Source organism: Platichthys flesus, chromosome 17 (assembly GCF_949316205.1).
Source record: "Platichthys flesus chromosome 17, fPlaFle2.1, whole genome shotgun sequence".
Classification (NCBI taxonomy): domain Eukaryota; kingdom Metazoa; phylum Chordata; class Actinopteri; order Pleuronectiformes; family Pleuronectidae; genus Platichthys; species Platichthys flesus.
Genome location: NC_084961.1, coordinates 10470965 through 10498609, shown reverse-complemented (window position 1 = coordinate 10498609; position 27645 = coordinate 10470965). Strand labels below are relative to the sequence as shown.

Sequence of the window (27645 nt, the reverse complement as noted above, 5' to 3'; positions counted from 1 at the left end):
GGATGTCAGAAACCATGGCCGTTACCATGGTGATGCCACACTGCAATATTCTTTTGCAGCTCGCCCGCCTGCCGATGCTTGCAGCACTTCCATGCTGGGAAAAAACGACAGGGGAGGGAGGGGAGGGAAAAGGAGACAGGAGGAGAGACACAAGTAGAGGGGTCTGCAGGAGGATCCACCAGAATGCTAATCATCCTCTCTCGACAGTTTGTCCTTCATTATGCAGGAGACAATGCCCAGGACCACAAGAGAGGACGTTAATGTGAACGTAAACACACAGGCATACGTATAAAATCATATCTATGCATGAGTGAGCACATAGATTCCGCATGAGGTTAAAACAGACTGATACATACATTCATACATACAAGGTCACTGCATAAACACACGCGTGCACACATACAAACACACACACACACACAAAGGTGTAAATACAAAAATGAACAATTTACTCCCACATGCTTCAACACATGTGTACATTGACACTGCAACATGTGTCAGTACTGCATGGCTTAATCTGATGGCAACCAGCAGTCTGCCCTTCTGGTGAAACATCTACGCCATTAACAAATGCTCAATTATTAACCAGCCACAAAATGGATCTAATTGCTCACTGCAGCCCAACGTCTCTATCAGCATTCTTAGGATGTTCCTGGAGCAGCCTCGGCTATTCCTGCTCTCACTGTGCTCCCTGGGAAAAAAGACACTGATATGCACAGTATTCCCCGTGCTGATATGACTCAGGGGTCAGACCACTCTAAAGAACTGGGGTAGAGGGGCTGCAGCAATTATCACCTTGGCAACGCTGCTTTTAATCTTCACATTTTTATTGAATTCATTTAAGACAGCTGTGTTTAATGTCCCGTGGAGATCATAGCCTTGGTTGAAAAAGGTTGAGGAAAATGTCAAGGTCAAAAGTAATTCCTGGTGTCACATCATCTGCATTATATAATTAAAACTGGAGGGTTGGTGCAGCCATACAATGAAACTCAGGGGTCAGTCTCTTTTTGAGACTTAACTCTGTACATGATCCCTGGTGCTTCTTTACTTTTATTTTGAAGGGTATTAAATCGGTCAAGTTTTATGAAGCATTCCAGAAGGATCTCTTGTCAGCTTCTTCACCGTCTCATCTTCTTGCTAATGCTAATAAAGGATGCAAAGGGGAATGCCCTAGTTTTGCTAATGGTAGCTCATTAAGCTTAGCTTGCTAGATTCAGAGCAGAGGGTTCACCCCCGGTGATGCAGGGGATTGACTTTGTCCACGTTTCTGCTGGGTAAATCTTGGTTATAAAGCACAGGCGAGATAATTTAATCCAGTATCAATGACAGCCTGTTATCCACTTATAATATGAAGATATAGATGTAGGCAGGAGAACTCACTTCAGTTTAATAATGTTCTCCAAAATATGCTCTTGTGGTCGTACCTGAATGTCTCCACACTGTATTTTCACTGACTGACCATTTCTGTCAACAGCATCTACACTTCTTTGCCGGCTGAGTCGGGAAGGAAACCTTCCTGTGTAATGAATCCAACAACAAAAGTGGTGGACTAGCAAGCACTGGGACGGTTCAATAACACCATGTTGTCATAGTGCACACCCTTGGGTACAGCAGGTAGATACGGCTCTGTGAACCCAAGGTCAATGTTACTCCCAATCCTCCACAGTGAGGGAAAATGCAAGGGGGGAGGAGGGGGGATTTTGAAAAGACAGAGCGCTGAGAGGGAAAGAGAGGTCAGTCTACCCAGCTCTCCACATAATCCAGGCAGCACCACTGACCGGACGACCCCTCAGCCGTCAACAGGAAACACTGCCCCTCCAGCCCTCATGCTCTTTCACAAAGCATAGATAGAACCAATCACAGAGGTACAGGGACAACTCCATTACCAGCACCCTAGAACTGCATCCTTACTGACTCCAATGGGGAATTCTTGGTGTTCTCCTTGGTGTTCTCCTTGGTGTTCTGACCAAGTCCTCCATCTACTCTTTCATGACCACCTGAGTGACTCCTGACAAACATCATCATCCGCAGTGTAACAAATGAACTACAGCCCAAGGAGGAGTGGCTATCAGAGGCTGCTGTAAAAAGTGTCTCAGGCAGCACACTGAGTTTCTCCATCTGCACACTGCTGCCACAGACCGACTTCCCCTGGGACCTGAACCACAATGTAAAGGTTGGAGGAGGCAGAATTCTGTAGCTGCATGATAAATGTCCCGCGAGAAACAACACTCGATGCCAGCAAAACAGAATTAAGCCATTAATCATTGGTTTTTAACATTTATAAAGTTCCATTCAATTTTACAGCCCAACTTGGGCAACTACATCAAATTGTCTGTATCATTAAATTGTATTATTGTTGACACTTCTGCAATACTGTTCATCTGACATTTAACCCAATAAATTGATTTAAATCTGTTTTTACAAGAATTAGAGTTTCAAATAGATACTAGAAAAAGAGAGTGAGAGAGAGAGAGAGAGAGAGAGAGAGAGAGAGAGAGAGAGAGAATGGAAAAGACAATGCACAGACGGAAGTTGCAGCAGAGGGGAGGGGGCTGTGTAGCATGATGTGACGGCTTACAGAAAACTGAACACCTAATGGTCCTTCTCCTTGTGCCAATTACTGTTAGTCAGTCAGAGCAGGTCTCATGGCTCCTGAGCCCTATGACCAGCCATCCACCATGCTCCCATTCACCATTCCACCCCACACAGTCCCCTATCTTTAACTTAAGTGGTTGTTTGGACAGAAATAGCACTGGGTTTAAAACACAAGGGGCTCTGTAAGTCGGGGTATGTTGTGACAGTTAGCAGGGAGAAAATGAAATATCATCCAGCCCCGCTCCACTGATCTGTTGCAATGCCTTGAAGCAAAAGGTTCCACGTATTTGTTGAATGTCTCTATGTGTGTTTTATGTTTGGATCCGTCATGACCCCTACTGCGCTGCAGCCTCATTAGAAACAATGAGGAGGAGGACTTGTGCAACTCTCCTCTATCCCTGGTAGTACAAAATGTTTATGTTTTTCTTTAAACTGTATTGTTATGTTTATATTGTTAATTACACTAAATACAGTGTTAGCCTATACCCTGTCTTTTCCAAGCCTCTCTCATGTTCTTACCCCCTGTCTGGATATGTGGGTTACCTTCTGGTTTCTGGTCCCACCTGTCAAACCTGGAGGCCATGCTGAGCCCCAAGGGTCGACTGCTGCTGGTGCTGGAAATCTGGCAGACTGGGCAGGCATGAGAGGCCTCTGCCTCAGCCCAGGCATGCAGTTCCATAACCCCATGGGGGCTGCAGACTCCTACACTGAGTAGTTAATATATTCAAAACACTCCCCTGGCCAGGGGCTTAGAGTCTGAGAATACTCCACGAGGACCCGACTGCACACACTGACAACATTCACAAATGAATATGTTAGGCAAGGCTTTGCTACACCCTTTAGGCAAGCTTAAATATGTAAGTGGCTATCATCATAAAGGAAATACAGCTTGTTCTAGAGTTGTACAAATGTGTAAGTATACCTACAGAGTATGACACAAAGAGCACAAGAATGTAAATAGGTCTGGCAAAAATATCTCGCACCGATTTCTCCAAAGATCTCCAACAGCAATATTTTTATCACGAACTGCGACAGATACAAAACTAAAAGAGGTGACCTGCACACACCCCTCTTAGATAAGCACCATTTATCTCTTCACAAGTTTTAATTTAATCAAACTCACAAAGAAGTCAAAACTGGGAGCAGGGAAGGGTTCTACACACTTCCCTCCCCCGCAGGACCCTTGCAACAAACAAGCAAACAACATCCGTCAATACAATCAAAGGAAGTCTCCATAAATACCCATGATAACACCCTGCTTTCACTGCAGTGACCTTCTGATAACCTCTATTTATTAGAAGGGTCAATGAGGATCCAACCAATGCCCTCGATGTCTAAGGACTTCAGGCTCCTGGGAGGCAGTTAACAGTCTCGTGGCCTACATACGGAAGTCTAGGGGACTTGAAAGAACTCATTAGGGAAAATCTCCACTTAGCAGTATCCATGGTCTCTGATCTTCAAAGACAGATGATTTAATCTCAGCTCCAGTGGAATAATTGCTCCTGCTTTTCAGTTGTTAGCAGCAACAGTAAAGTAAAAATAGTCTTTCCTGTTCCATTGACTTATTTGTGAGCACACAAAGGGAGGAAGACTGTACATTTAATGGAAAAAGCATTGTCTGGTAGTTTTGTCCATCAAATCCAGTGAATTGGAAATACACAGTGAACAGGTAAGAAAACAAACCTGCCAAAGACCTTAATGTGACAGCCGATGAAAGTCCTGAATAACATGATGGTCATACGTTCACATTTAACAAACCACAGCTGTAGTGACATCATTTCCAACAATTCAGTGTCACACAAAAATATAGTACCCATCTCATTTGTACAGTATCCCTATCCACTGCACCTGCTCCATAACACATAGGTCACCCTTGGATAAATGTAATCCCATATTTTTTTTACCAACTCAATAGATGGAGGAATGAGTTCTGCTGCCCTTTTATGATTGACCAGTGGAACACTCAACCATCTATTTAACAGCATGAGTCGATATTCTCAAAAAATAAAACAAAAAAAAGATTAGACTCAAAGCTATTCAAATATATGCAGCTCAAAATCCCCCTGAGTCCAGCATTTAACATACCGTCTTTAAGCGGTCTGCTAAACACTCTAGTGGCAAGAAGAACACAAGGACAGTTGAACCAAACTGTGAGGCACTTCTGCAAACATATTTTATACTACAGTAATGTAGGGAAAAACAACTCAACTTGCCATTCTAACATAAATTATTGAATTATTTGAGAAAAACTTGCAGTTGTGCCTCAATGATTCACAGTCTGCATTCCCATAATACGACTGACAGTTATGTGCTAATATTTCATGCCTTACTGAGAACACTCGTCACACTCCATCAGCCACAGAAGCCAAAGCACTGTATGTTAATTTTAGCCAACTAGGCTCACTGTTAGGTTAATTCTGTACCAATCTTTGAAAATCTGAAACTTCTCAATCCAATCGCAGCGAGGCAGAGTTCATTTGTACTCTACACCACGCCGCCTCTCCAGCAAGGCGAAAGTGGTGCCAAGAGTCTCATTTCCAACAGCCCTTGCCAGAGTCTCACATCCAAGCTGGCAAAGGTCCGGCCACAGGATGAGCACAGGAGGCAGCAATGGCTCACATCCTGACCCAAAAATAAAGAGCACAACAAGGATGCTCACGCTACAGCCCAAGGCGGACATTTTGTTTGCCCAAACATTTTTGTTGCAAGAATCTGTGTAACTGGGATTCTTCCAGCTGACGCAAATCATGATACACCAAGATAAAACATATCAAGTTGAAAATGCACACTGACCTCCAAGCTGTATTCTTCCACCGTCCTCTTGAGAGGGTCCACAATCTGCCAGCAAATGAGGATGCATAGGTCGATCAGCAACATCCCGCCAACGATAATCAACAACTTCTGGTCCTTTATGATCTGGAGGGGAAATACAAGCATTGTGTTTGCCAACATTTGCTAATGGTATGTGTCAGTGTGTGTGTTGGTTGAGCCATTTCAAATGACATTTCCCTGTGATCATTGTTATCGCGTGAACCAAATGATTCTGGTCCCCATCACAGTGCCAAGACCCCTGCTGCATCCATTCTAACATCTAATCAGGGACTAATTGCAATGAATTTGGTTGCAATTAGCCACCTAGTAGAAAAGGAAACGAGCCAAGACTGTGAGTCCAAGACCTGTTTCAGAATTTAATACTGACACTCTTTCGCATTGTCCCAGGATAATGAGTTCTGTCAATGCTGTGCCACCAACAAGCTATTTGCTTCCTTGAGGCCAGAGAATGTGGAAAAGATCTACCCAACAAGAGCCAACGCTCAACCACTGAAGCTCCTCTTTCGTACCATGAACTTTAGAGGGATGAAAGCTGTGACCTGTTTGTGATCTGTATTTAGAAAAGCGTTTGACAGTCTGGAACGGCAGATCAAAGCAAAGGTCAGGGAACACAGACAGGGCTGTGTTTGGAAAGGGTCACATCACCCAAATGCAGCGCAGGGGTCTCGCACTCTTCATCCACCTGTGGGCTGCGGATGAGTTGGTGAGGGGATAGTTGTTTTTTGATGTGCTGTCGTTTGATGGCGTTCACGTATCGGCAAGAGGAGTGACATTTCTTAACGCCAACATGGAAAACAATTTAAATACCTGCATATTAAAGAAAAAGATCTAGTTGATGACACTAGTGATGATTTCAACAAGTGAACAGTTGTAACAAAGCTATTTAAGATGTGTGATATTTTAGTTACAAAGCAAAAGAGAGAAAGCTCTACGCCACCATCTGCTCAGCTGTGATGTTACTCTGCCAAATGAGTCTGTGAGAGACAAACAATGAGTCTCAATTACCTGAAGTGTTATCTACTATTTTCTTTCTTGCAGTATTAATGGCTCTCTGACACATCAGTTTGTTCTAATGTCCTTGTTTGGTGAATTTGACTGAGAAAGAAGGACGAAATGAGCATAAAAGTATTAAATGTACACATGGATGTGAACAAAATTGTGTGTGTATGTGTGTGTGTCCAGCCACGTGTGTGTTTGTGTCACCAGCAACATGTCACCAGTGGCTGGGGCGAGGGGATAATCCTTTGTGTGTGTGTGTGTTTATCTCTGTCTGTGGTGTGTTTGTGTGTGTGTGTGTGTATTTGGAGAGGGACGAGATTGATTGACAGCCCTCCCCCGAAGCTGTCTCTGGCAGAGGACTCTTTAAGGAGTGAAGGAGTGCCGGCCGCAGCCCACCAAGTGGGACCCTTATCGAACACACCCAGGATTTACTATCTGTGCGCTCACAGTGTGCGGGGGAAAAAAGATGGAGGGAAGGTTGGTGGAAGAGTGAGGGATGCACTTCCACCCCGGCCGTTTGTAGAAAATATGGCTAACACTCCAGCTTGTCTCTCCTCTGACAGCGGCTGGCAGAGATTTCAATGAACCAACAGCAGCTATCACTCTACTGAAGCCAAAGCACCTGCACCCAGTCCGTGTGGAGGAAGTGCGATGTGTCTGCTGTGTGTCTGTTTGTGTGTGTGTGTGTCCTAAACACAGACACGGTCCCTAAACCGACAGTGAATGCATCTTGAGGTTTCAAGGCTGAAGCATGCGGTCTGGGTGAATACTTCTTCTGAAGAAACAGCTGTTGTGTCTCTGGGAGAGGGTGAACTGAGCAGAGATAATTGGCTGTGAAGGGTCGGAGCAAAGTTACTGTGCTTTGAGAGGAAAGAGTGTTTTGTTTTCGTCAAATGATTAGAAGAAAAACCCTGTGAAAGGCCGAGATCCAGTGTGTTTTATTTTGACACAGCCAAACAAACATAATGGTAAAAGATCTTGTGTTGACCTGACCATAAAATTACAGTGGACACAGTTAAATTAGAACAAGGTCATGGCTCCTTATCATTTAACCTATCCCCATCTATCTTTTGTCCTCCTTTTACCAGCTTTCCCTTTTTTCCTTTTCAGCATCCAACCTACTTTCGTTGCCATTTGTGCCACATTGTTTGTCATGTCCCTTCAAATGCCCTGCTTTTCCTTCCTCCCATCTGCCACTACACTTCCCTTCATCCCTCCAACCTTTCTATCTCTTTGATCCATCCCTCTTTCCTCTCTCTCTTCCGGTTCTCTCTCTCTGGTAGGCCACCCACACTTCTTCAAATATAATATGCAAGAGGGTGAGAGAGAGAGACAAAGTGAGGGGGAGAGCTAAATCTATAAATACAAAAAAGGCCGAGCACAGTTACAACACTCTGTGAACTTGGCCTCACTTTATATAACTAGGCTAGTGAAAAAGATTTTGTCAGATGTTTTAAAAAGCCATTTGTGTGCCAGTCTTTCAGCGTGTTTGTTGGAAAGCGTGAGTTTGAATACAAGTGCCTACACATCAGTGTTGGGCTTTGAAAAGACATGAAGAATCCTGGTGAGGACTATCAGGTCTAAATTTTACAGTGCAGATGTTTGTTGTTATATAAACTGGTAATTTCCCCCTATTTAATACCTGAATGGGTAAACTTGCTAAAACTGTAATTAAATCCTTTCGTATTGCCACAAGCAGAGATTTCCTTCCTGCTTATTTCCCCTGGTGAGTCATGTTTTTCGTCACGTATGCGTTGGAAACCTTGCTGTCTTGCCAGTGCTGTTTCTTTCACGATACAGTGACATAACCAATAAGTACAAAAAACACCCTCATGGTTATATATGAACCTAAATCTGGACGTTCAAAGCGCATCCTAATGTTGCGCGGGTAAAGGTGCAGAACCAGCATTAAATCCAGATGTTAGTGGGTGGAAGGCTTAAAAGATACATACAGTATGATGGGATCAAAAATAAAAGGTTCCCAATCCGGATTTGACCAGGAAGATTCACATGTACATGTACAACGGCCAGTGACAAGAAAAGTTACCTCTTCAAATAAATTGATAAGAAAATATATATTTGACTTAGTCTCTGCTGTACAATTTTAATAAATTAAACTTAATCACTTGAATATTAAAAATTGGTTCCAAACCTTCTTCTTCATCTTCACATTTTTGAAGATGGCGTGCACCCTCCAGGTCTTGGCAAACATGGCTCCAAAAGCTGTGGTGTATCCGACAATGAGGATCCATGTCCGGACCTATCAGAACAACAGGAACACAACATGTCTTTAACTGGTAATCAAAGCTCCAAACAATATCTGCTCTGATGGGTATTTGCATTTTTCTTGTGAAGTTCATTGAAAATAGCATCGTGAAGCATTCTAAAAATACGAGGCTGTCGGATTGAGTTTTTTTTTTATCTCCAAGTGTTGAGCTCTGGGAGAAGAACGTCGTGGACCGTGGAAGCCATCACACTCCTAAGAGCGTTTCATCTTGATGAGAAAACAAAGTGTGGACCTCTCACTGCTTTTGAACTCAGGACACTACTGAAGTGTTTAAAAAGCTCAGGATGTGAATATAGCTGACAACATCCCAATATAGCCACAGAGTCTGAAAGTGTGTATGAGTGTGTTTGTGTGTGTTTATCTGTGTGTGTGAACCCCTCCTGAGCCACACCTCCACACACATTTACACCTTGTCCTCTCCCCGTGACACTATCATATTTAGAAAGCAATAAAGTCAGGTAGGAGTACGATGCTGTGTAAGAAAGACAGCAGGAAAAAAAACAATTAAAGCATCTATTCTCAAGGAGACTAGCACATATTGATTGATGGCAAATGGATCAACCTCTGTGTGCCTGGGCTGTAGAGCCTTGTCTGAAGTGACAAGCTCTGTTTTGACTCCGCGGCAGAGCGTCAACCAGGTGGTGGCAGCTCGAGACTTGCCCTGCCTAACATTACCTTGCTGTATGTGTGTGTGTGTGTGTGTGTGTGTGTGTGTGTGTGTGTGTGTGTGTGTGGGAAAGAGGGTATCTCAGTGGAAACCAGCTATCACTGTAATCAAAACTGTTTAATTAATCCAGCACGTACATAGTCACACAGTAATAGTACCTGGGGGGAGACACTTAATGTGCTCCGTGCTAGCTAGAGACCCATAGAGAGATTCAATCAGTTTTCACAAAAGAGTATTTTCACATACTTCACATAGTAAGGGTTTCTGCAGTGTTCGTGCCATATTTAAGCTAATTTTACATACATAAAGTAAGTAAAATGAACAAAATATGAAGGGTTTTTTGTCCACATCTATGACCTAATGAGCAAACTTAATTTGTATCTATTGGACTTGAACGTAATGTGTGTCCAAGCCCAACTTTTTTAAAGATATGGTGAGAGGTGCTGAGGGAACTCACGGTGCAGAGCGTCTCAAATTCTTTGTCAGAGACAAAACCTCCGTCCAGACCAAACAGGAAGATGGATGCATAGGAAAGCATTCCCCCGAGGATGATCAGGTTGTTCATGTAAGGACTGGACATCTTGATTAGTCTGAAAAAGAACGGAAGGTTAGAGCAGACTAAACTAAACAGAACATAGAGAGTAGTTCACCCCAAAAAAGATGATATTGTAGTACATAGGGTGAAATGAGACATAACAAAGTACCTACAGATGGAGAAAAGTTAATCCTCATTGTCATGCTTCATCATTCATTCATTTCGACACTGCTCATGATTCCCCCTGTCCTTTATTCATCCCTCTTTAACACCAACCCCTCATCTGCCTTCCCACTGCACTGTACATATATAACCATTTCCACTTCAGTTGCTTCATTTGCCTTCATCCATCCCCCTCCCTCTCAATGAGGTGCTTCAACAACGTCAGATGCCTACCTGTGGTTGCGGTTTTTGATATTGAAGAACAAGAATGCCCCGGCCATGAGCATGCCCAGTATGGTGATGGTGGACAGGATGCTGTACAGTGGCACGTTGATGTGGCGACGCTGCAGACGCACAAACGTCTGATCCTTGGGAGGCTCCACACCTAAGAAGGAGAGGAAGTGTGTTAATAGAGTTTAGACAATCCATCTCTCTGCACTGTGACTACACAACAGTGACACTGCTGTAGACACGCAGTTATTTGTGTGTCTTAAAGCACCACAGTCAAGTTATTGTGGTCAGACCCTGCACTTTCTTATCTCTCGCTCTATTTTTCTCCCTGTCTGTGTGCCAATCGATCTCAATGGCATCATCTCACAAGTATCTTCTTACTGTGGTCAGGGATGTGGAAACAAGCGCTTTAGATGGTACCGGCCTGGAGTTTCTGTATGTGGGGCAAGGGTGGTGAAGAGGAGAATAGCCAGGGGGATTGAACAAATTACAAAGTATGTCAACACAAGCAAACACAGGAGGGGTGAAAGATTGACTGGTTAATAATTTAGCAGAGAGGCGACAGTCTAGAGTGGAAAAGAAGAGTGGTGACTCTGTCTACACTGAGTGATGGTGGTATGTGTGTGCGAGAGCGAGGGTTCAGGTTCAAGTCAGCAAGTGAAGAGAGTGCTGAGGTGGAGAGTAGTGATGTGTCTGTAACATATTTAAAGACAAAAGTTGGATGCTTCTGGGCACTAGTTTCGAGTCCCTTAGTCTGTGCTCACATAGTCAATGCAGAGATATACTCATGTCTATTATCTTCATACCTTGGAATCTTATGGAGTTGTTGATGAGGTCCAGCACATCAGCGATTGCATTGTACTCTCCCACCTTCACTTCCTGTCCCTCTGTTGAATGAAACACACACATATGTAGACATTAACCCAAATACATGTACATGATTTCACATTTTCATTTGCTGTTTAGTGTGTCTCTCCGTTAGTTAGCAGGATAACACAAAAACTCCAGGAACTTAGTGGAAGGATGCTGTGTAGGTCAGGAGAGAATCATTTGAATTTTGGTGCAGATCTAAATATGGGTAAATCCAGGAGTTTTGTTTCATTCTCTCTTCAGCGTTTCCCACAGAATTCAATCAATCTGGGGTTAGTGGGGGTGCACCTGCACGATCATTGCTCGCATGCGCAACAGATTCCGAGGTACAGGTAAACAGACTAAGAAGCAAAAAGAGACATGTACGAGAGAGAGAACATCGTTGCTTGGGTTTACGGATAAATGCCCCACTGCATCTGAACTGTCTGCGTGGACGGTAACAACGATGTCGCAAACAGCACAGCACAGAGCTACACAATGCAGCCATGGAGCAAAATACCAATACAGGTATCTCTTATAAAATTAAGAGAAGTATAAAAAATATGTTTTGTTCATTATGAAGCAGTGGCAGGACAAGTAAAGATACACCACAGTCTACCTAATAAATGGGGAACACTGTTTGGAGATTATCCTTGGCAGAGGTATGCACTCTAAACACACAACACCCCAATATGTGCATAGTGAAACATTATGGACAATTTACATCTTAAAACAATAAATAAAGCGGTCCAACCAGTGCAACCACCGATCCCATCCCCATTTAACTTCCCCCCTCTAGCACAAACAACTAAATATAATATAAATATATTATATAGTTTATAAATAATAAACTAAAACAAATGAAAGCATTCCTAACGTCATTATAACCTCAAACAAAAGTTAGGTGAATCCATGAGTCATTTTGGTAACGTTGCCCAAGAATCTTGCATCTTGTGGTCAAGATGCTGAGATATTTCAGTCTGGATGAACATAGCGGACTGACCAACCTAGCCATCACTCACAAGGCTAAACATGACATCTCTGACCAATAGCCCAACTACTCTCTGACTTTCAGGTTTCATAAAATATTTCAGGTAGCCGACTTAATCCAGCAATGGAACGCTTAAACGATAGATCACAGATACAAAGCAGCTTGCTGGGTTTATAAAATGGAGCTCCAGTGATCCTTATTTGGAGAAAATGTAACAGATGCTACTTTGAGTGAACAAGTAAATCTAATTCAAACAGTAATTGGACACAGTGAAGAATGTCCCCGCTTTAAGTTGTACCGTATGGCACAGAGCTAGGAACTCTTAGTGAGCTTTAAATCACAGGGAGGTCTTCCAAAAGCCATTAGTAATATATCAAAATATCCATAACGATGAATCCTAAGGCACTCAGTAAGTGCACAGTGAGATTGTGTTACTGAATTTCAATGTCTTCCCAAACGTCATATTTTTTTATGCATTTCAGTGCTTTTGTGAAGCAATTTGAATTGCTTTGTGTCTCAATGGTTCTTTATAAATAAACCTGCCCCTCCTCTACTACAGGTGAGTTTACTTCAAGGAACCATAAGGAGCACATATATCACAGGCAAAGACCCAGATGTAGTTCACGATTCAAATTCACACTACGCTTAGAATCTTCAAAAGATTCAAAAGAATGCAAACCTACTTTATATTGCATTCTACTGTACACTGAATTGAGCATAGTCCAAATTCAGGGGAGGGGTTGTAAGCTGCTCCCCATCCCTGCCTGTAAACACCTGTCTCTCTGGAGTCCTGCTCAAACACAACTGTTTCAGTGTAGTGTTTTTCTCTTTTAGAAACGATGATGAGTCCTACAGGTATTGGAGGCGGCGCGACCTTGCCAAACAAACCTGGGCCTTCACTCTTCTTCCCTCATAAAGATTACTCACTTTAAGGGGACACCAGGGACGAGAAGAGCAGGGGATGGGTGGAGAGGACAGATTATTCTTGACTTTTCATTCTTTTATTTTATTCATCTTTTTAGTAAACACTACAAACAACCTGCAATTTCCTCTGGTGTGCACACACATCTCGCTCTGCTTCTTCCTGTTATTATTCTTTTATGCCCATTGAACAGTGTCCTTGACAAAAGGGAAATGACAGATAACATCAGGTTTTGCAAAATCACAGGGCATCACACTCCTCCCCTCTCCTTTCCTCTCCTCTCCCATCTTCTTTCCTTTCCCCTCCTCTCACTTGATCTCCAACTCCGGCATCAATCATCACCAAGTGTTGAAAAAGTTACACTATAAGTGACCATTTCAGCACAGGGCATTTCATGCGTGTACCCGGTCAGGATTTGTATTCTTCAAACTTCTCAGTGCTGAACGATCAATGACTGTGTTTCCCTTGACCACATCCTTTGTCGGGATCTAAACAGCAGAAGGGCTCGTGTATCAGCACTCCTTTTGAGATGCTAAAATACTATCTCAGCACTCCAGCCCCAATGGGAATATCGATGGCTGCGGCAGGCTGCTAAAAACTCAAACTGTTATTGAGCCAGTGCAGTGACATTTTATGCCTTTTGGTTCAAACAACTGTAATTAATGGCAGTGTGTTCTTGGTTCCTAATAAAACAAAAGAAATGTGCAAAAAAGACCAGGAAAATGAATTCATGAAGATTATTCTACTATAATAGAGCAGTTGTAGCTACAGAGGAAATGTGTGCATGTTTTCTCATTTGTTTGAATGTGTAGAGCTTTGTTAGCAATGTCAAGTAGTTTGATGGATCAACCAGGATTTAGCAACATCTGAATTAGAAGTTGAGGACAGTTGGCGTCTTTTTCTAAACTGTAACAACGATGGTTGCTCGTTCTGTTTCACAGTTTTTCAATATTATTCAGAAAAACTCAGGATTCAGAGTTTTCAAAGGCGATTTCAGTGTGGAATCTGTTGTTATTAAAAACAAGTTATATTACTGATACTGACCAAAAACACAAGTTTAATGCACTTTCTTGCTCCATACTGAATATTTTTAAACCAGAGTGTTTACATCAGTGTTTTCCAGCTAGGGAAGTCTTCCTCAGGGCTACAGTACATGTCCTCACATCTTTTACTGGCTGTGGAATTTTGTGAAACAGAAATATTTCACCCGTTGCGTCACCCAGGTGCTATAAACAAAACCCTCATGTAGAGACATTGCTCAACAACACAACTAGCGGTGAAAAACACAGGGGACTATATCTGTACGTGTCTGATATATTTCTGTAGTAAATACTGTTACGCTTTCTCAATGCAGCTGGTGTGTGTGTAACTCTCAGCACCGCTCCACTTGACATGAATCTTTTTTTCTTCCCATGACGCACCAGCAGCTCATGCATACTTCTTAAAAAACTCAAATAAATATCGTGAAAGATTGAATAAGTAATACTTCTTCATACTGTATATATATTTTGTTGACTTGTGCACTTACATTATCCAAAATGTTTATAGAAATGTTAAAACCAAGGGAAATCCACACATATATTCCAGGACATTTCATTTTGGTTATCTTTTAATTCTGCATGTATACTTGCTTCACTCTATTTTTTGCCCGTCTCTGCTGTAACTTCCGAGGTAACTAGCTTATGACAAAGTAAAACCACAAAGTTAGCCATTTAGGGAAGCATGATTAATCATTGCTGTTAGCTGCACATACATAAAGCTCTAAGTAAAGCGCAAACACACCAAGTTTATAGGATAGGAAATGGAGGTAGGGACGACTCCCAGGATCCCAAGCTTCTTCACGTTCTCAGGTCTTTTGTTACTGGTTTGATGAGAGAACCCTCAAGTGCACAGTAACATATTGTACGTTTCAAGTGGTAATTGCAGAACTTCATTTACCGCAAAACCTCTGACATAGTGCTTTTTACCATTGCTGCCTTTTTTAACAACATCAGCGTATGTCAATTATATTCTTGTAAGCCATTTTATAGAAAATATTGTGAAAAGACTTTTGCTATTACAAATTCCGGCGTCAGATGACAGGAAAGCCGAACATTAATTCTCACTCCAGGGTTTTTGCAGTGACTAAATCCTATCATATGTCTCAACAATCTACCTTTGACCCACACACATCTAGTGACCTTGCTGATAGACAGTATGCATGTATTCCTTATCTTCCCTGACTGGTAGTGCATTGATTTAAAATCTGTACGCAGAGTGACTGCAACTGCAATCAAGACCTCTGGCAGCGGGCTATCTCTTATCCCTGTGAGAGACAGTTGGAATTAGAGCCGTTGAGGTCCCTGAACGTCTGACAGGGTGAAATGATGGATCAGAGGCGGAGGACAGATGATCGGGTCATGCTGAGTATCACTGCCTTTTGAAATATTCAAGCTGGGGCTGTCCCACCATCCCTCTGCGCCCAGCTGAGATTCTCGGTGTGTCAAAAGGGTGAAAGATGCACAAAGGCAAAGGCGAAAGAATGAGAGACTGGCAATATGAAAGAAGGAGGCAAAAGTGTGTGAAAATGAATTAATAGGGTGTAGGGCTATGATTCTACATTTCTATGATAGTTTTAATGACAGCTCCACATGTTAGTGATCCTCCAGCTTTTTCCATTGCCTCCAAGGAGGTTATGTTTTCATGCCTGTGTGTTTGTTTGTTTGTTGGTTGGATCACTATCGAGATAGGGGTTTTTGGGGGCTTTCATGGCTCTGGTTTAAACAAAAGATAATTGATGGAACTGATATATATGAGGGCGTAGCTTGATTGAAGTTAAAGGGACTGTTGTGCCTTGGCGGAGGTATGTGCCCTACTGAGTGTCAGAGTAGTTCTCACAGTACAGGTCACCTGAGGACTGGATGTGATACTTCTCCTGTGTTGGCTGGAAACCAAATATATTTAAGAAGAACCGGATTATGTCTCCCTGTAGCTGTGTCCCAAATACACCACATGTTGTTCAAACTGAAGAACCAGAAAATCTGAGGTTAGGGTTGTTGTTAGGTCTTTGGAAAATCATTTGGCTTTTTTTTTTTTTTTTTTAGATGAAAATGGTTGTGTCATTTCATTCAGATGAATTAATGGCTCTGCATCAACATGTGCACATATTTCGTGAGACACAAATGGGACACAAGCCTCTGCACTGGTTGTTAGTTTTTGATCAAAGTATTGGTACATTTTTCCTCATGAATAACATTGTACTTACTTTCATACTACACTCGTATATGTAACATTAAATTTCCTCGGAATTAATCATAAAACAACAGTTACATTGATATAAATCATGTGAGGTCCCATTCTGTCAAACCCACTGACCGAGAGATGTAACATTATAAGTAGAGTATAGTCACCAGCAGAGGTAGACAGACACATCAGCATGTGAATGAGCCCACGCACGCACGCACGCAGGGAGAGTGATGTAAGCAGCCAGAGGGGATCAAGCCCCTCTGCAGTGGGGGAAGATAAGAAGGTTAGGCAGACGGGACTTAGCTGCACCATGCAGTGTGCTACATATAGTCTGGAGAGTATGGGAGCTGGGAATCCCCTGCATCGAGATGCAATCTGTGGGCTATTCGGACACTCAGCGAGCCCTGCTGGCTCAAAAACAACCTCAGGATGACACTATGAGGACCGAGTGTACTGAGGGTTTTACATATAACAATTCACCGTCTATGAAAAGCCTCAGGGGTTTTGTCACCAAGATAGAGATAGTCTGAAAGACTCATGTTTATTGTTCTGACAAACAACTCTTTGTACAAATCTATAGAATGTGCATACAAAGCATTTGACTCTGAAATCTTCAAGCTTCTCCTTCCTGTGAGTATGACTAAAAGCTTTTCTTAAAGCCTCCCGGACAGGATCCACAATAGATACCAGGTACCATATCAACCGTAGCAGCCTTCTGACGGGACAAACTTTTGGAAATTATCATCCCAAAAGGTCTGCGGGAATCCTGCACAATTTCTGAAACAACTGTAGGTTTCATTGAACACAGACGTGAGTGGTTGGAGTCCGACAGCTTTTGGCAACAATCCTAACTCAGCTTGTAGTCAGAAGGAGAACAAGTGGGAATGGCAGGAGGTGTGTGAGACAGGAGGAGTGAAGTGAGCACAAAAGATAAATCGATACAGCAAAACAAAGTTTGTGGTTTGAAACACGGTTTTTCATTCAAAATAGCTGCAAAGGTTGAGGTTCACAAACAATGTAACCAGGAGCCCTCACGCAAACACCCATCCATCCATCCATCCATTATCTATACAGCTTATCCTTTGAGGGTCACTGGGGGTTGGAGCCATTCCAGCTGACATTGGGCCAGGGGCCGTGTGCACCATGGACAGGTCGCCAGTGTATCACAGTGCCAACACGTGTACATTCACACCTACAGGCAATTTAGAGTCTCCAGATAATGTCCCCCCAATCCTCATGTCTTTGGACTATGGGAGGAAGCCAGACTCATCAGACAAAACTCAATCAGTCACTGGGAGACCATGCAAGCTCTCATACAAACGCTGCAAAGAAAATTCAACTGGTTAATTTAAGTAGAGTATCGTAGCAGCAGAGACCCACATACCTTGAAACTGGTTGAACTTTATTGTGCCCATCCTCTCTCCATTTCGAAACATGACTTGACCCTGAAAAAAAGGAAGCACAATCAATATAATATGGATTTTAAACTGCCAAATATACATTGTATATATTTAAAGTTATAAAAAAATTGAATTCTTCTAAAGATGATGCAGCATAGAATGTAAGGTGGATATGATTTGATTAAAAGAGGAGCTTGGTCCAATTAAATTTATGCAGAGTGCTTTCCTGATACCGGAGGATTCACAGGCAAAGAGCAGAATGTCTAATCCTGCACACTGCATCTCATTTGATTAGAAGTGGCCGAAATTGATCCATTTATAGAGAAAAACAAATTTATCTTTCAGCCAATTCATTTGCTAATATCTTTGGAACAACTTCGGGTCAGCAAAGCTGTCTGATTTAACTATGTCTGCTTCCTTAGCATCGCACAATCTGGACTCAGGTAGCGTTTAAGAAGCAATTCTTTGAGTGCAACTCACATTTGGCTAAGGACAGCATGTAGCGGTCAGTGATTTTACTCAAGATCTTAGTCCTGGATATTGATTTCTCTCCAAAAGGATGTGTTCAGCGGTCAAACAGCCCCCATAAATTATAGTGAAGAAAAAAAAAAAAACTGTGCAAAGTCTGATGTACACTCCATAGCAACAAGATAAGAAATGTCAAGCCGGCAAACGCAGACTAGGGAGCAAAAAAGCAATTCAACTTTTTTGCAATATCGCATCGCCATAGTCAAATCAAATTCGGCTTCTGTCGCCTTATCTTCCACCACGTAGCCCCATTGTTTCTCTCTGTCTAGTTCTATTTTCCTTCTCCAAGTACCCCTCACTGCCCTCTCTCCCTTTTCTTCTTGCAAGAGTGTTCAATTCATTCAGCCCGTCATCTGCATACAGTGCTTCTTAATTACACATTTAACTGAGCTCATTTTTATTCCTGGCTGGATAACAAAACAGCTGAGAGCAGATGGATCATTTAAGCTCTAAATTGACGGACAGTCAGCTAGACAAATGGATAAATATGTAGATAGATACACTGAAAAAAGAAAACTGTACCAAGATAAAAAAACACAAATTAAGTTCTTTGCAAACAATTTTCATTTTTCTGCATAGATACATAGATACATGTATACACAAAAGCAGATAGTCACAAACACTCAAAATACAAATGCATTTACACATATGAACACATGCAGATAGACAGACTGACGGATATAGAGATAGACAGATAGATGGAGAGATGAAGAGCAGTTAATTTGCATTGCATTTTTTAAAGAGAGCTTATGGGGAAATACAGAGAAGGAGGCTGGTGAGCCAGATTTGCCTCAAAAAGATGTCAAGCTTTGAAGTAGCAGAGCAGGATCCCACCCCTCTGTTTGAATCCCAGTCTTTGTGTGGCATCTTTGATGTGCATATGCATGTGTGTCTCTCTGTATGCACTTAATATGTTGTCGTGTTATTCCCATGTGCGTGCATGGGTCCCAGATGATGATTGTACGCACAGAGCTTCCTCGTTGTGAGACACACTTCTGCTGCCACTAGTACACCACAGTGTCAGTCTGAACACTAGTAAGTTCCTTTCCTCACACACTGCTTCTGCACTATACAATACAATTATTAAGTGTAGGTAGGCCACAATGCAGTGCACCCCGGGTCAGCTCTTCATGTACTACGTTCAGTTAACGCTGGTGAGCGAACCGGGTCAAAAACTGTGGGTTGAAAGTAAGAGAAACTTGACTTGAACCCTTGACTGACTGTGAGTGTCTGTATCCAGGTTTCTAGAGTAGCTGCACCATCGCACTCTCACTGTGCATTAGCATCGCCACCATCATTGCCCTTTACATCAGCAAGAGCGGAGCAATTGCAAACCTTATGGAAATGGTGTGTAGTTATTTTGACAGCCCCAATTTGTTCTCTCAAGTGTAAACACAGTTCGGAGAACATGCCAAGCAGATCAAACATATGCAGAGGCGGCGACGCTGACATTCTTAATTGGAGATAAACGTCGGTGGTACAAAGTTTAAATTAACCTCTGTTGACCAAAAGCAAAGTAAATTACCGCAAAGGCTGCGTGACGCTCGTCTGCAGCTCACCGGAGTGTGCTGACACAGAATGGTGTCCCGTTTCTATTTAAAGTGTTTTCAGACCTGTGTATTCAGCGCTGGCTGGCGGAGCAATCGCTGGGTCTACACGTGTGTATGTGTGTGTCTGTGTGGGTATGTGAGAGACTGTATCTTTCTGAGGTGAGACGGGGAAGGGGGCCAGGTATCACTTTGTCTGTGGAGGTGAGAATACTGTCAGTGACGAGGGTGCTGGGGTCAAACGAGACGCCGCTCTGTGGACTGCAGGTGTTACATCCTCTGGGCTTTCAGAGTTTGAGATGGGAAAGCAGTGGATGTGAGTGTCCACACACGTGCACACGCACAGGACAAACACATTAACAGAGAATAAAAAAAGAAAAACAGATGCACGGAACTCTACCCCTGCGTCTCGCCTCAGTGAGTCGGTTTGAGGTGACTGTCAAGCCCAAGGCTGTGCTACTCACCATTACCCAGAATGATACTGATACAAACACAGTGACCACTGACAAAACAGCAAAAATAAACCGAAACTCACGTATCATGCCCCAATCACAACCCTGTTGTGTCTTTTCCCATCCGGCCCTCCCTGGTGAATTCCAGCGTACATGGTTCTGTGGTTGTAGCAGCTATCTGCACTCAAACCCTCCCTCCCAAGCTAATGTCGTAGCCACTGACAGCAGTCGGATCAATACTGTGGAGCCCTCGATGATCACTCTCCTGCTGCTCCAGCGGCCTCCACCGCTGATTCAGCAGCAGGACTCAGATCAGCACAGAACAGAACTGGTGTGATTCCACAAAAACATTTGTGTTTGTGTACACAGCAAACACACAGCATTAAATCATGACATCAGGAAAGACTCGAGGCTCAAGTCATGGTCTTCTCCCGTATGAGACATGTGTATCAGGCACACATGCACATACAACATTTAAACCGTGGATTAACAGCCAGAATTGTTGGTTTTCCTGGTGCTTGAACAGGGATTCATTTGATTGGAAGCCCAGGAGAAGTTATTGCAGTTCACAAGGAAACCAAGCGAACTGTGTAATAGCTGCTTTAGAAATCTGACTTTGAAAATAGCATGAAAGACGTGTGCAGCGTGGAGGGGAAATTGCCTTCCTATGTCTTTGTTCGTCATGTGTGGGCGGAACTTTCTATGTGCTTAGTGTGTGTTGCATAAGGGAATGCGTTTCATCTCGTGTAATCCCTTAAAAGAACAGCTATAAGAGAAGACAGATGTCAAATCACTTGGTACAAAGATTTATGTAATGATATTGCTATGGTGTTGTCTTCAGACATTTTGTTTACCACACACACAATATTTATTGCTCAGATTTGTCTATTTCTTCTGAGGATTGTGGTTCTGAAAAGAAAAGATTGATTTAGCTTGTTGAACAATCTTCTGTGTTTTCTTTCCCTGTGTGCAGATTGAGTATTCTGAAGATTTCCACATGCCCTGTAACCAGGTCCATTTCATATTAAAACATGTTTTGGCAGAATGCGTCTTTGAGGGAAATTGTGTTATGAACCAAATTGAGTTGGTATCTAGTTATAAAAACATTGGGTTCTTATTGATGTCCTCTTTTCTTTCTGTGTGGAATTGTTGGAATCTATATTTTTACACGTTTCAGTGTTTAAATAAAGGCTAATGAATAAATAAAACGACATCATATTTATTTTCAATTCATTATCAAGTGGCTGATATTTTCTTACTCAGAAATTGGGACTTTGATGATGGGTCCTTGATACTAAAAAGTAACCAAGCATATTAAAGTGCATTCCTTAGGTGTATTTTACTCAAGGACTTTAATTCTATAAAACTTTCACATTTTCTTGCTAAATTCACATTAAAAGGGGACCTACCTCATAATGAGCAGTGGAGTAAGTATTTTTACGTGGTATCACTAAGTATTCTTGCGTAAAGGATTTGAGTCCTTGTTCAAGCCCTGATGGCTGCATATGTCGAACCAATAAGAGTCAATACATATATACACCGGAGGGGGTTAAGAATGCTTTTCTATTAAAGATGCTTCATAGCCCAGGATGACTTCAACATCTTTTGTGTGCCTGGAGTAAACAAATAAATGTATAGTAACACGGTCATCAATATTCATTACTGCTTTCCTTCCCCTGCATTTCTCAGGAAAGTCTCAATGTCAGCCTGGTGCTGATCAGCATCCCTGAGTGGGTCTGTGCTGAGGCAGGTGAGCGGACAGGGGCTGAGGAATGAGGACCCCGAGGATTTGGTAAAGAACTGCATTCCACATACAATATATTACTTCCAGGGGCATCAGCCTCCCAAAGGGTCTCACAACCATTCCAGTCAGTATCCAGTGCTGATTGTCAGAAAGGCTATTTGCTCTTTCTCTCTCATTCTGCTGACACCTCTACAGTAAATAACTCTGTTGTGGAGCGCCACCACTTCATTTTCTCAGAATTGGTGAATAAGCGAAATATGAGCAAAACTCATTTGACAGCTTCACTGTAATGTTGAGTATAGCCATTCATTTTTTTATCCTCAGTTGCATTGTTTAGTCAATTTATTAGCAAACACAGATATGTTGATGGTATAATATGGGTAATGTCCCTCTGTATAATAGGGCCCTGCATGCTTAATGGCAGTCGAGGCTGGGAGCAGCGCGGCATCCTCTACAAATGGATTGGCCTTCACAAGGGAACAAGAGATATCCTTGAATAGCTCATTGGGAAGAGAGAGTGAGAACGCACACACACACACACACACACACACACACACACACACACACACACACACACACACACACACACACACACACACACACACACACACACACACACACACACACACACACACACACACACACACACACACACACACACACACACACACACACACACACAGAGAGAGAGAGAGAGATAAAAGATTTATATGCATAAACACAAATGTGGTAGATTTGTGTAACAGTGGCCGCCACCTTTAAAAACAAATCTGGTTCTGAGAGCAAATTTGCCATTCATTTTTTTACACATTTTACAATATAAACAATATTGGAAAAAAAGGCAAAGATACAAGACGTATATTAATATTTCAAGAGTGATGGAACTACTCAACCCACAAGCAGGACATCACTAACAACAAGCTCCTCATGTAAACAACTGCAGTAGTCTCTGTTAGAGAGAGAAAACATTGTTGCTATGTTGTACACCTAATGCAACACTGAACGATACAATCATAGCCGACATGATTTCTGCAGTGGTGGTACACATTTCCATGATACCGCAGAGTAATCACTGTTTAGAGACATTGCAATTATATCTGAGGATTGAGGGGAGTGTGGTACTTTTTAGAAAAACACAGTTGATATCACATTGTCCCTGTCTAGAAGCTTGTGTTGGTTTTCTTTGGATGGCTAAAATAGTATGGCTATTTGTTTTTTGTATCTTACCGTTACACCGAAGAAGTTGGTCTCGTTCATGACGTCCAGCACCAACTTTCCCACTTCGCGGTCGTCGACGGTGAAGTTGTGGAAGGTGTTCTGCCGCTCCTTTATCCGCAGCAGCTCCATCACTCGAGTGAAGGTTCTTGCAATGACCCAGATCCCGTCGTAGGCGAAGCCGTGGAACTTACTGGCCTCCACACCTTTCTGCTGCAGCTCTCGGCTGTACTCCCTCTCGTACTCCTTAGGGGTCTGCAGGAAAGATTAAAGAGAGGGAATCAAGTTGAGAAAATGTGCACCTCCAAAATACATGCTGTTTTTCTATAGACATGCATTAACTTGGCTGGAGGGCGGGAATTATTTTCCACACAATTTGAGATTCCATTCCAGTTACTGGAAATAGGTCTGGTTTTGGGATCAATGCACCTTTACTCGTAGTGCAGTGTGAAAACAAACCCTATGATTGATTTTGTTTGAAATTCCTGGTTCGGAAACATGCATCTAAGATGTCTTTTGTCCAAGAATATGTTCTAGTGTTTCCAAAGGCATGTTACAGTTATTGAAAAATGCCAAAGCACAAAACCAACATCTTCAGAAACAGAAAATATGTTTCATGCGCTTAGTTTATTCACCTCAGGCTACTATGCGTACCATAGACACATAGTGTAAATACCACAGTGGATTTGAGACGTTTCTTCCTTTTTGAATTAAATGTTCACATTAAACTACAGTGGGTGATATTACTCACCCTGTCCGAGATGCCCTTGATTTGCCGAGCGCTGAGCGGCTCAAAGTCCACGCTGATGTATCCCTCCATGGCTGTGAGCAGCTTCTTGGTGGTGCAGTTGGTGCTGTTGGCCTGCTCCCACCAGTTGCCCTGGTACCAGCCGGGGATAATCCACTGGTATTTACTTCCGAACATGTTCAAGTTATAGGCCTGTGGAGGGGATGTAGAGGAAAAATAGGTTGAAGCAATGTTGCAGATAGTGTAGATCTAGTGCCAAACAAATTAACAGTTAAATCTTACACTGAGCTCCAAAGGTAAAATATAAAATCCTGACCAAATCCTCTGAAGTAATGTGAAGCCAAACATTTAGCTGTGAAATGTACCTGGGCCTAATTCTACCAGTAAGATTAGTTTCAGCCTGAAGCTTGTAGAGATTCGTCTGTCAAGCTCCTTAACCCACATATGTGTAGGTGTGCTTTCTCAGGACATGGAGTCTGATATCACCTCTTTATTTTTATTAACTTTTGCGATAGTTCTGAACAAACGGTTTCAATTATTATATATTTGTTTTATTTTACTTTCACTTTTTTCTCATTTGCAACATTTACATTTTTGTGATTGAGCTCTGTGTGACATTGAAAGGTGCTTTTGTTTCCTATTGTTTGCCTTCAATTATTTGATTTTGAAGAGTGTTTTGAAAGATGCTTAGAAATCAGGTTTATTGTAATTCCAGACAGGCTCCAGACAAAGCAGTATAAAGACACATGACACTTATATAGGATTGGAAAAGTTGGTTCAATATAACGCCTTAATCATAATGAGTGTAGACTGAGGACTTACACAGCAGAAGACTTTGGCGGCCAAGTTCTCGTCAAACTGGCCAATGATGATTCTCACATCACTGTCCTGAAATTACAAAGAATAAGGTGTCAATGCACAGTTTATATAATTACATACTTTGGTCACCCCATGGCTTTACAGTAATGATGCAATACATGCTATACATTTCTATCAATGAAAGTGTCCTGTTCTTTACAAGGGAACTGCACTTCAGTCAATACAGTCATTTGAAGTATCTGCCCCGGGATCAGTTTCCGTGTTTGTGATGCTGACTCTTATATTCTGCGACATTACACTTTAATGACAAATGGACATATAGTCTGACGTGTGTGTGCTGTATTTTCATCAGCGGGCAGACCACAATCCTGGCCAACCAGGCTGGAGAGCAGACATTAACATGGGGATTCAGAGCACACGTCCTTGTGATTGACTCTGTAAATAATTCAGATTGCCCACGTAGAGGAGCAGCATGTTGCATTGCAGTGGAGATAAAAGTTCCGGCTCTGGGGCCAACAATCTGTCATCCGGTTTGTAAACGCGCATTTATAGTAGAAAACACAAAGCACAGGCCTACACACAAAATGTATTCACAACGGCAGATGATCACAAACACTCAGAACACAAATGCATATACACATGTGCGGATGGATGGATGGATGGATTGATAGATGGATAGATAGATGGATAGATGGATAGATGGATAGTCTTCAGCAGCTCTAAGGTGACTTTCATCACAAATCATCTCCAGCCTATAGACTCCTGCTTATGGCAACCCACATAGACACTGACACAATAATGAATGCTCAATGACAGCCAAGCAGCTCTGTCAAAATAGCCAACACCATGTTTTCCCACTGCTGTGGCTGCATCACAATGTGTATGTGTGTAGATAAGCAGGAGGGGCAGGTAACTCTGAACTTCACTCGTGTTTTGTTTGTGTGTGCGTGCGTGTCTGCATGTGCGCATGCACAGGTGCTAGTGGCAACTCAATAACCCTGCTCTTCCCTGGAGGAGAGGCACTTAACCCAAATGACTCCAGTTATAGCCGGGGACCATAGCCTCTGTATAAATTCTGGCCTGCCGAGTAATAACATGAAAACACTGCGTAGTTGTGGGCAAGGGCATGGGTGTTGTGTTTGTACACTGCAGACAGACCCGGACATTACAGGGCCCCAAATTACCTTTGTTGCTTGAGCTTTTATATAATTATAATAATTGTTCTTACAGCTTTTTTTTCATCCATGATAAGATTATGTGATAATTGTTTTGATAATATTGAACCGCATAAGTCCAATCTATCGTCTTATTAGAACACACAATCACACACAAACACTATACTAATGATTGTGTTTTATGAGCTTGTGGGAGATGTGATTTGTAGACTGGCCGGTGTATTACTCCCCCTCGCATCTGTTTGTGATGATTACTGTGTATCGAGTGAGCTCGCAGGATATGTGTTGTGTGCAGTTGATCGCTAATTGATCCTGGGCTAGCAATAAATGTCACACACACTATTATGACTACAAATCTGGCATTGATATCTGAAACAGAATTAACAGGCTGGTGCTTTCAAAATAAAAGTCAATAAAAGGAGATCATTGTGCAACAAAACAATTGAAGCATTCCTGAACTTGAGACCCAACTCACGTTAAAGTAGAAGTAACCTGAAAACAGACTGAAAAGTGTTTGGTATCCCAGACCTAGAATTTGGTCTGGATTAGTGCCTAGCTGGATCTGAGGGGTCTGAGTGTTCAGTTTACGCATCGGAGTCACAAATTGAAGCTATTCTGGGATTTAGATGGTCAGAGGTGTTTTATCAGTTTGAAAAGAAAGTCAGAAACCTCTGTGGTCCACACTGCTCTGGTTATATCATCAATAACAGATCGTATGAAATGGCAAACTTATAGAGACAATGTCGATGCACACTATTTGTCTGAAGCTGCTTCACAGGGCAGTGTAGCATACACAATTATCTGTATTAACGAAAACATTTTAATGTTTTGCTTACAGACAGAGTTGTGTTATTACATCTGTCAAGGAGGATGTGTTTTCCTTTTGTTTGTCTGTCTATAAGTTTGTCGGAAAGTACTGGACGTATCGCCACGGAAAACCTGGGGTAAAGGAAGCGGTATGGGACAGGAAAGAACCCATGAAATATGGTTGCAGATCGAGTGTCCTCATCCAGGAATTCTGTTTCACTCTTCAGCAGCCTTTTGCACACACTTAATTTAATCAATGGTGGTAGCAGGAGTGCACAAAGAAAAAACTGCATTGATGTGACTTGAAGGTACGAGCACTACTACAGCTTAAACTCTAAGGCCCGACTGTCGACGCTGATGGAAACATCTTTATGAGCAGTGGGGCGAAGCACAACAGAGAGCATGCGGCGAATAAAGCTGCAACTGAGCAAATCCCTTATGTTACTATGCGATATGTAAAATTGTTGTTTGGTTCATTACGAGACAATGGTGGGACACATTAGAAGATAGTGGGCCACCACAGTCTGGTTAGGTACTAGGGAACACTGCTTTGATGTGACAAGATAGGGCGTCAGCCTAGTCAGAGGTGCACTCTCTGACTGCCCTACTTGTATTATCCTGTCCAAAATAAAGGACCTACTGTAGCGTTTAAAAGAGGTTGTGGATAAAACTGTAGATGCTCTGCTTAAGACTTTGCATCAATATGCAACGGTAATGGAAAAATACTTTTTTCAATCAAAATTAAATTATGAATCCAATGGCTTCTGTGTAAATGTATACCTTTAAAACTATACCAACACAATTTACATTCACAAACCAGGAGATAAGATGGAATCATAAATACAAATCTGTTTTGTATTGAATTCTTTGATAATTTTTTGATTCTGCCATATGTTTTAGTGTAGACTTGACAGT

General features: G+C 42.2%; 1 protein-coding gene across 2 annotated transcripts in view; it reads right to left on the bottom strand.

Annotated features, from left to right (window-relative positions):
* The window catches only part of gabbr2 (gamma-aminobutyric acid (GABA) B receptor, 2), a 166488-nt gene that overhangs the window by 42561 nt on the left and 96282 nt on the right, over window positions 1-27645 (bottom strand). For both annotated transcript variants that reach the window (XM_062410550.1, XM_062410548.1), the window contains 9 exons: window positions 24752-24817; window positions 23933-24121; window positions 23194-23436; window positions 17680-17740; window positions 11115-11195; window positions 10312-10462; window positions 9838-9970; window positions 8579-8686; window positions 5389-5511 (listed from right to left, as the gene is read on the bottom strand). In XM_062410550.1, the coding sequence (XP_062266534.1) occupies window positions 5389-5511; window positions 8579-8686; window positions 9838-9970; window positions 10312-10462; window positions 11115-11195; window positions 17680-17740; window positions 23194-23436; window positions 23933-24121; window positions 24752-24817 (1155 nt within the window). The remainder of the gene's footprint in view (window positions 1-5388; window positions 5512-8578; window positions 8687-9837; window positions 9971-10311; window positions 10463-11114; window positions 11196-17679; window positions 17741-23193; window positions 23437-23932; window positions 24122-24751; window positions 24818-27645) is intronic.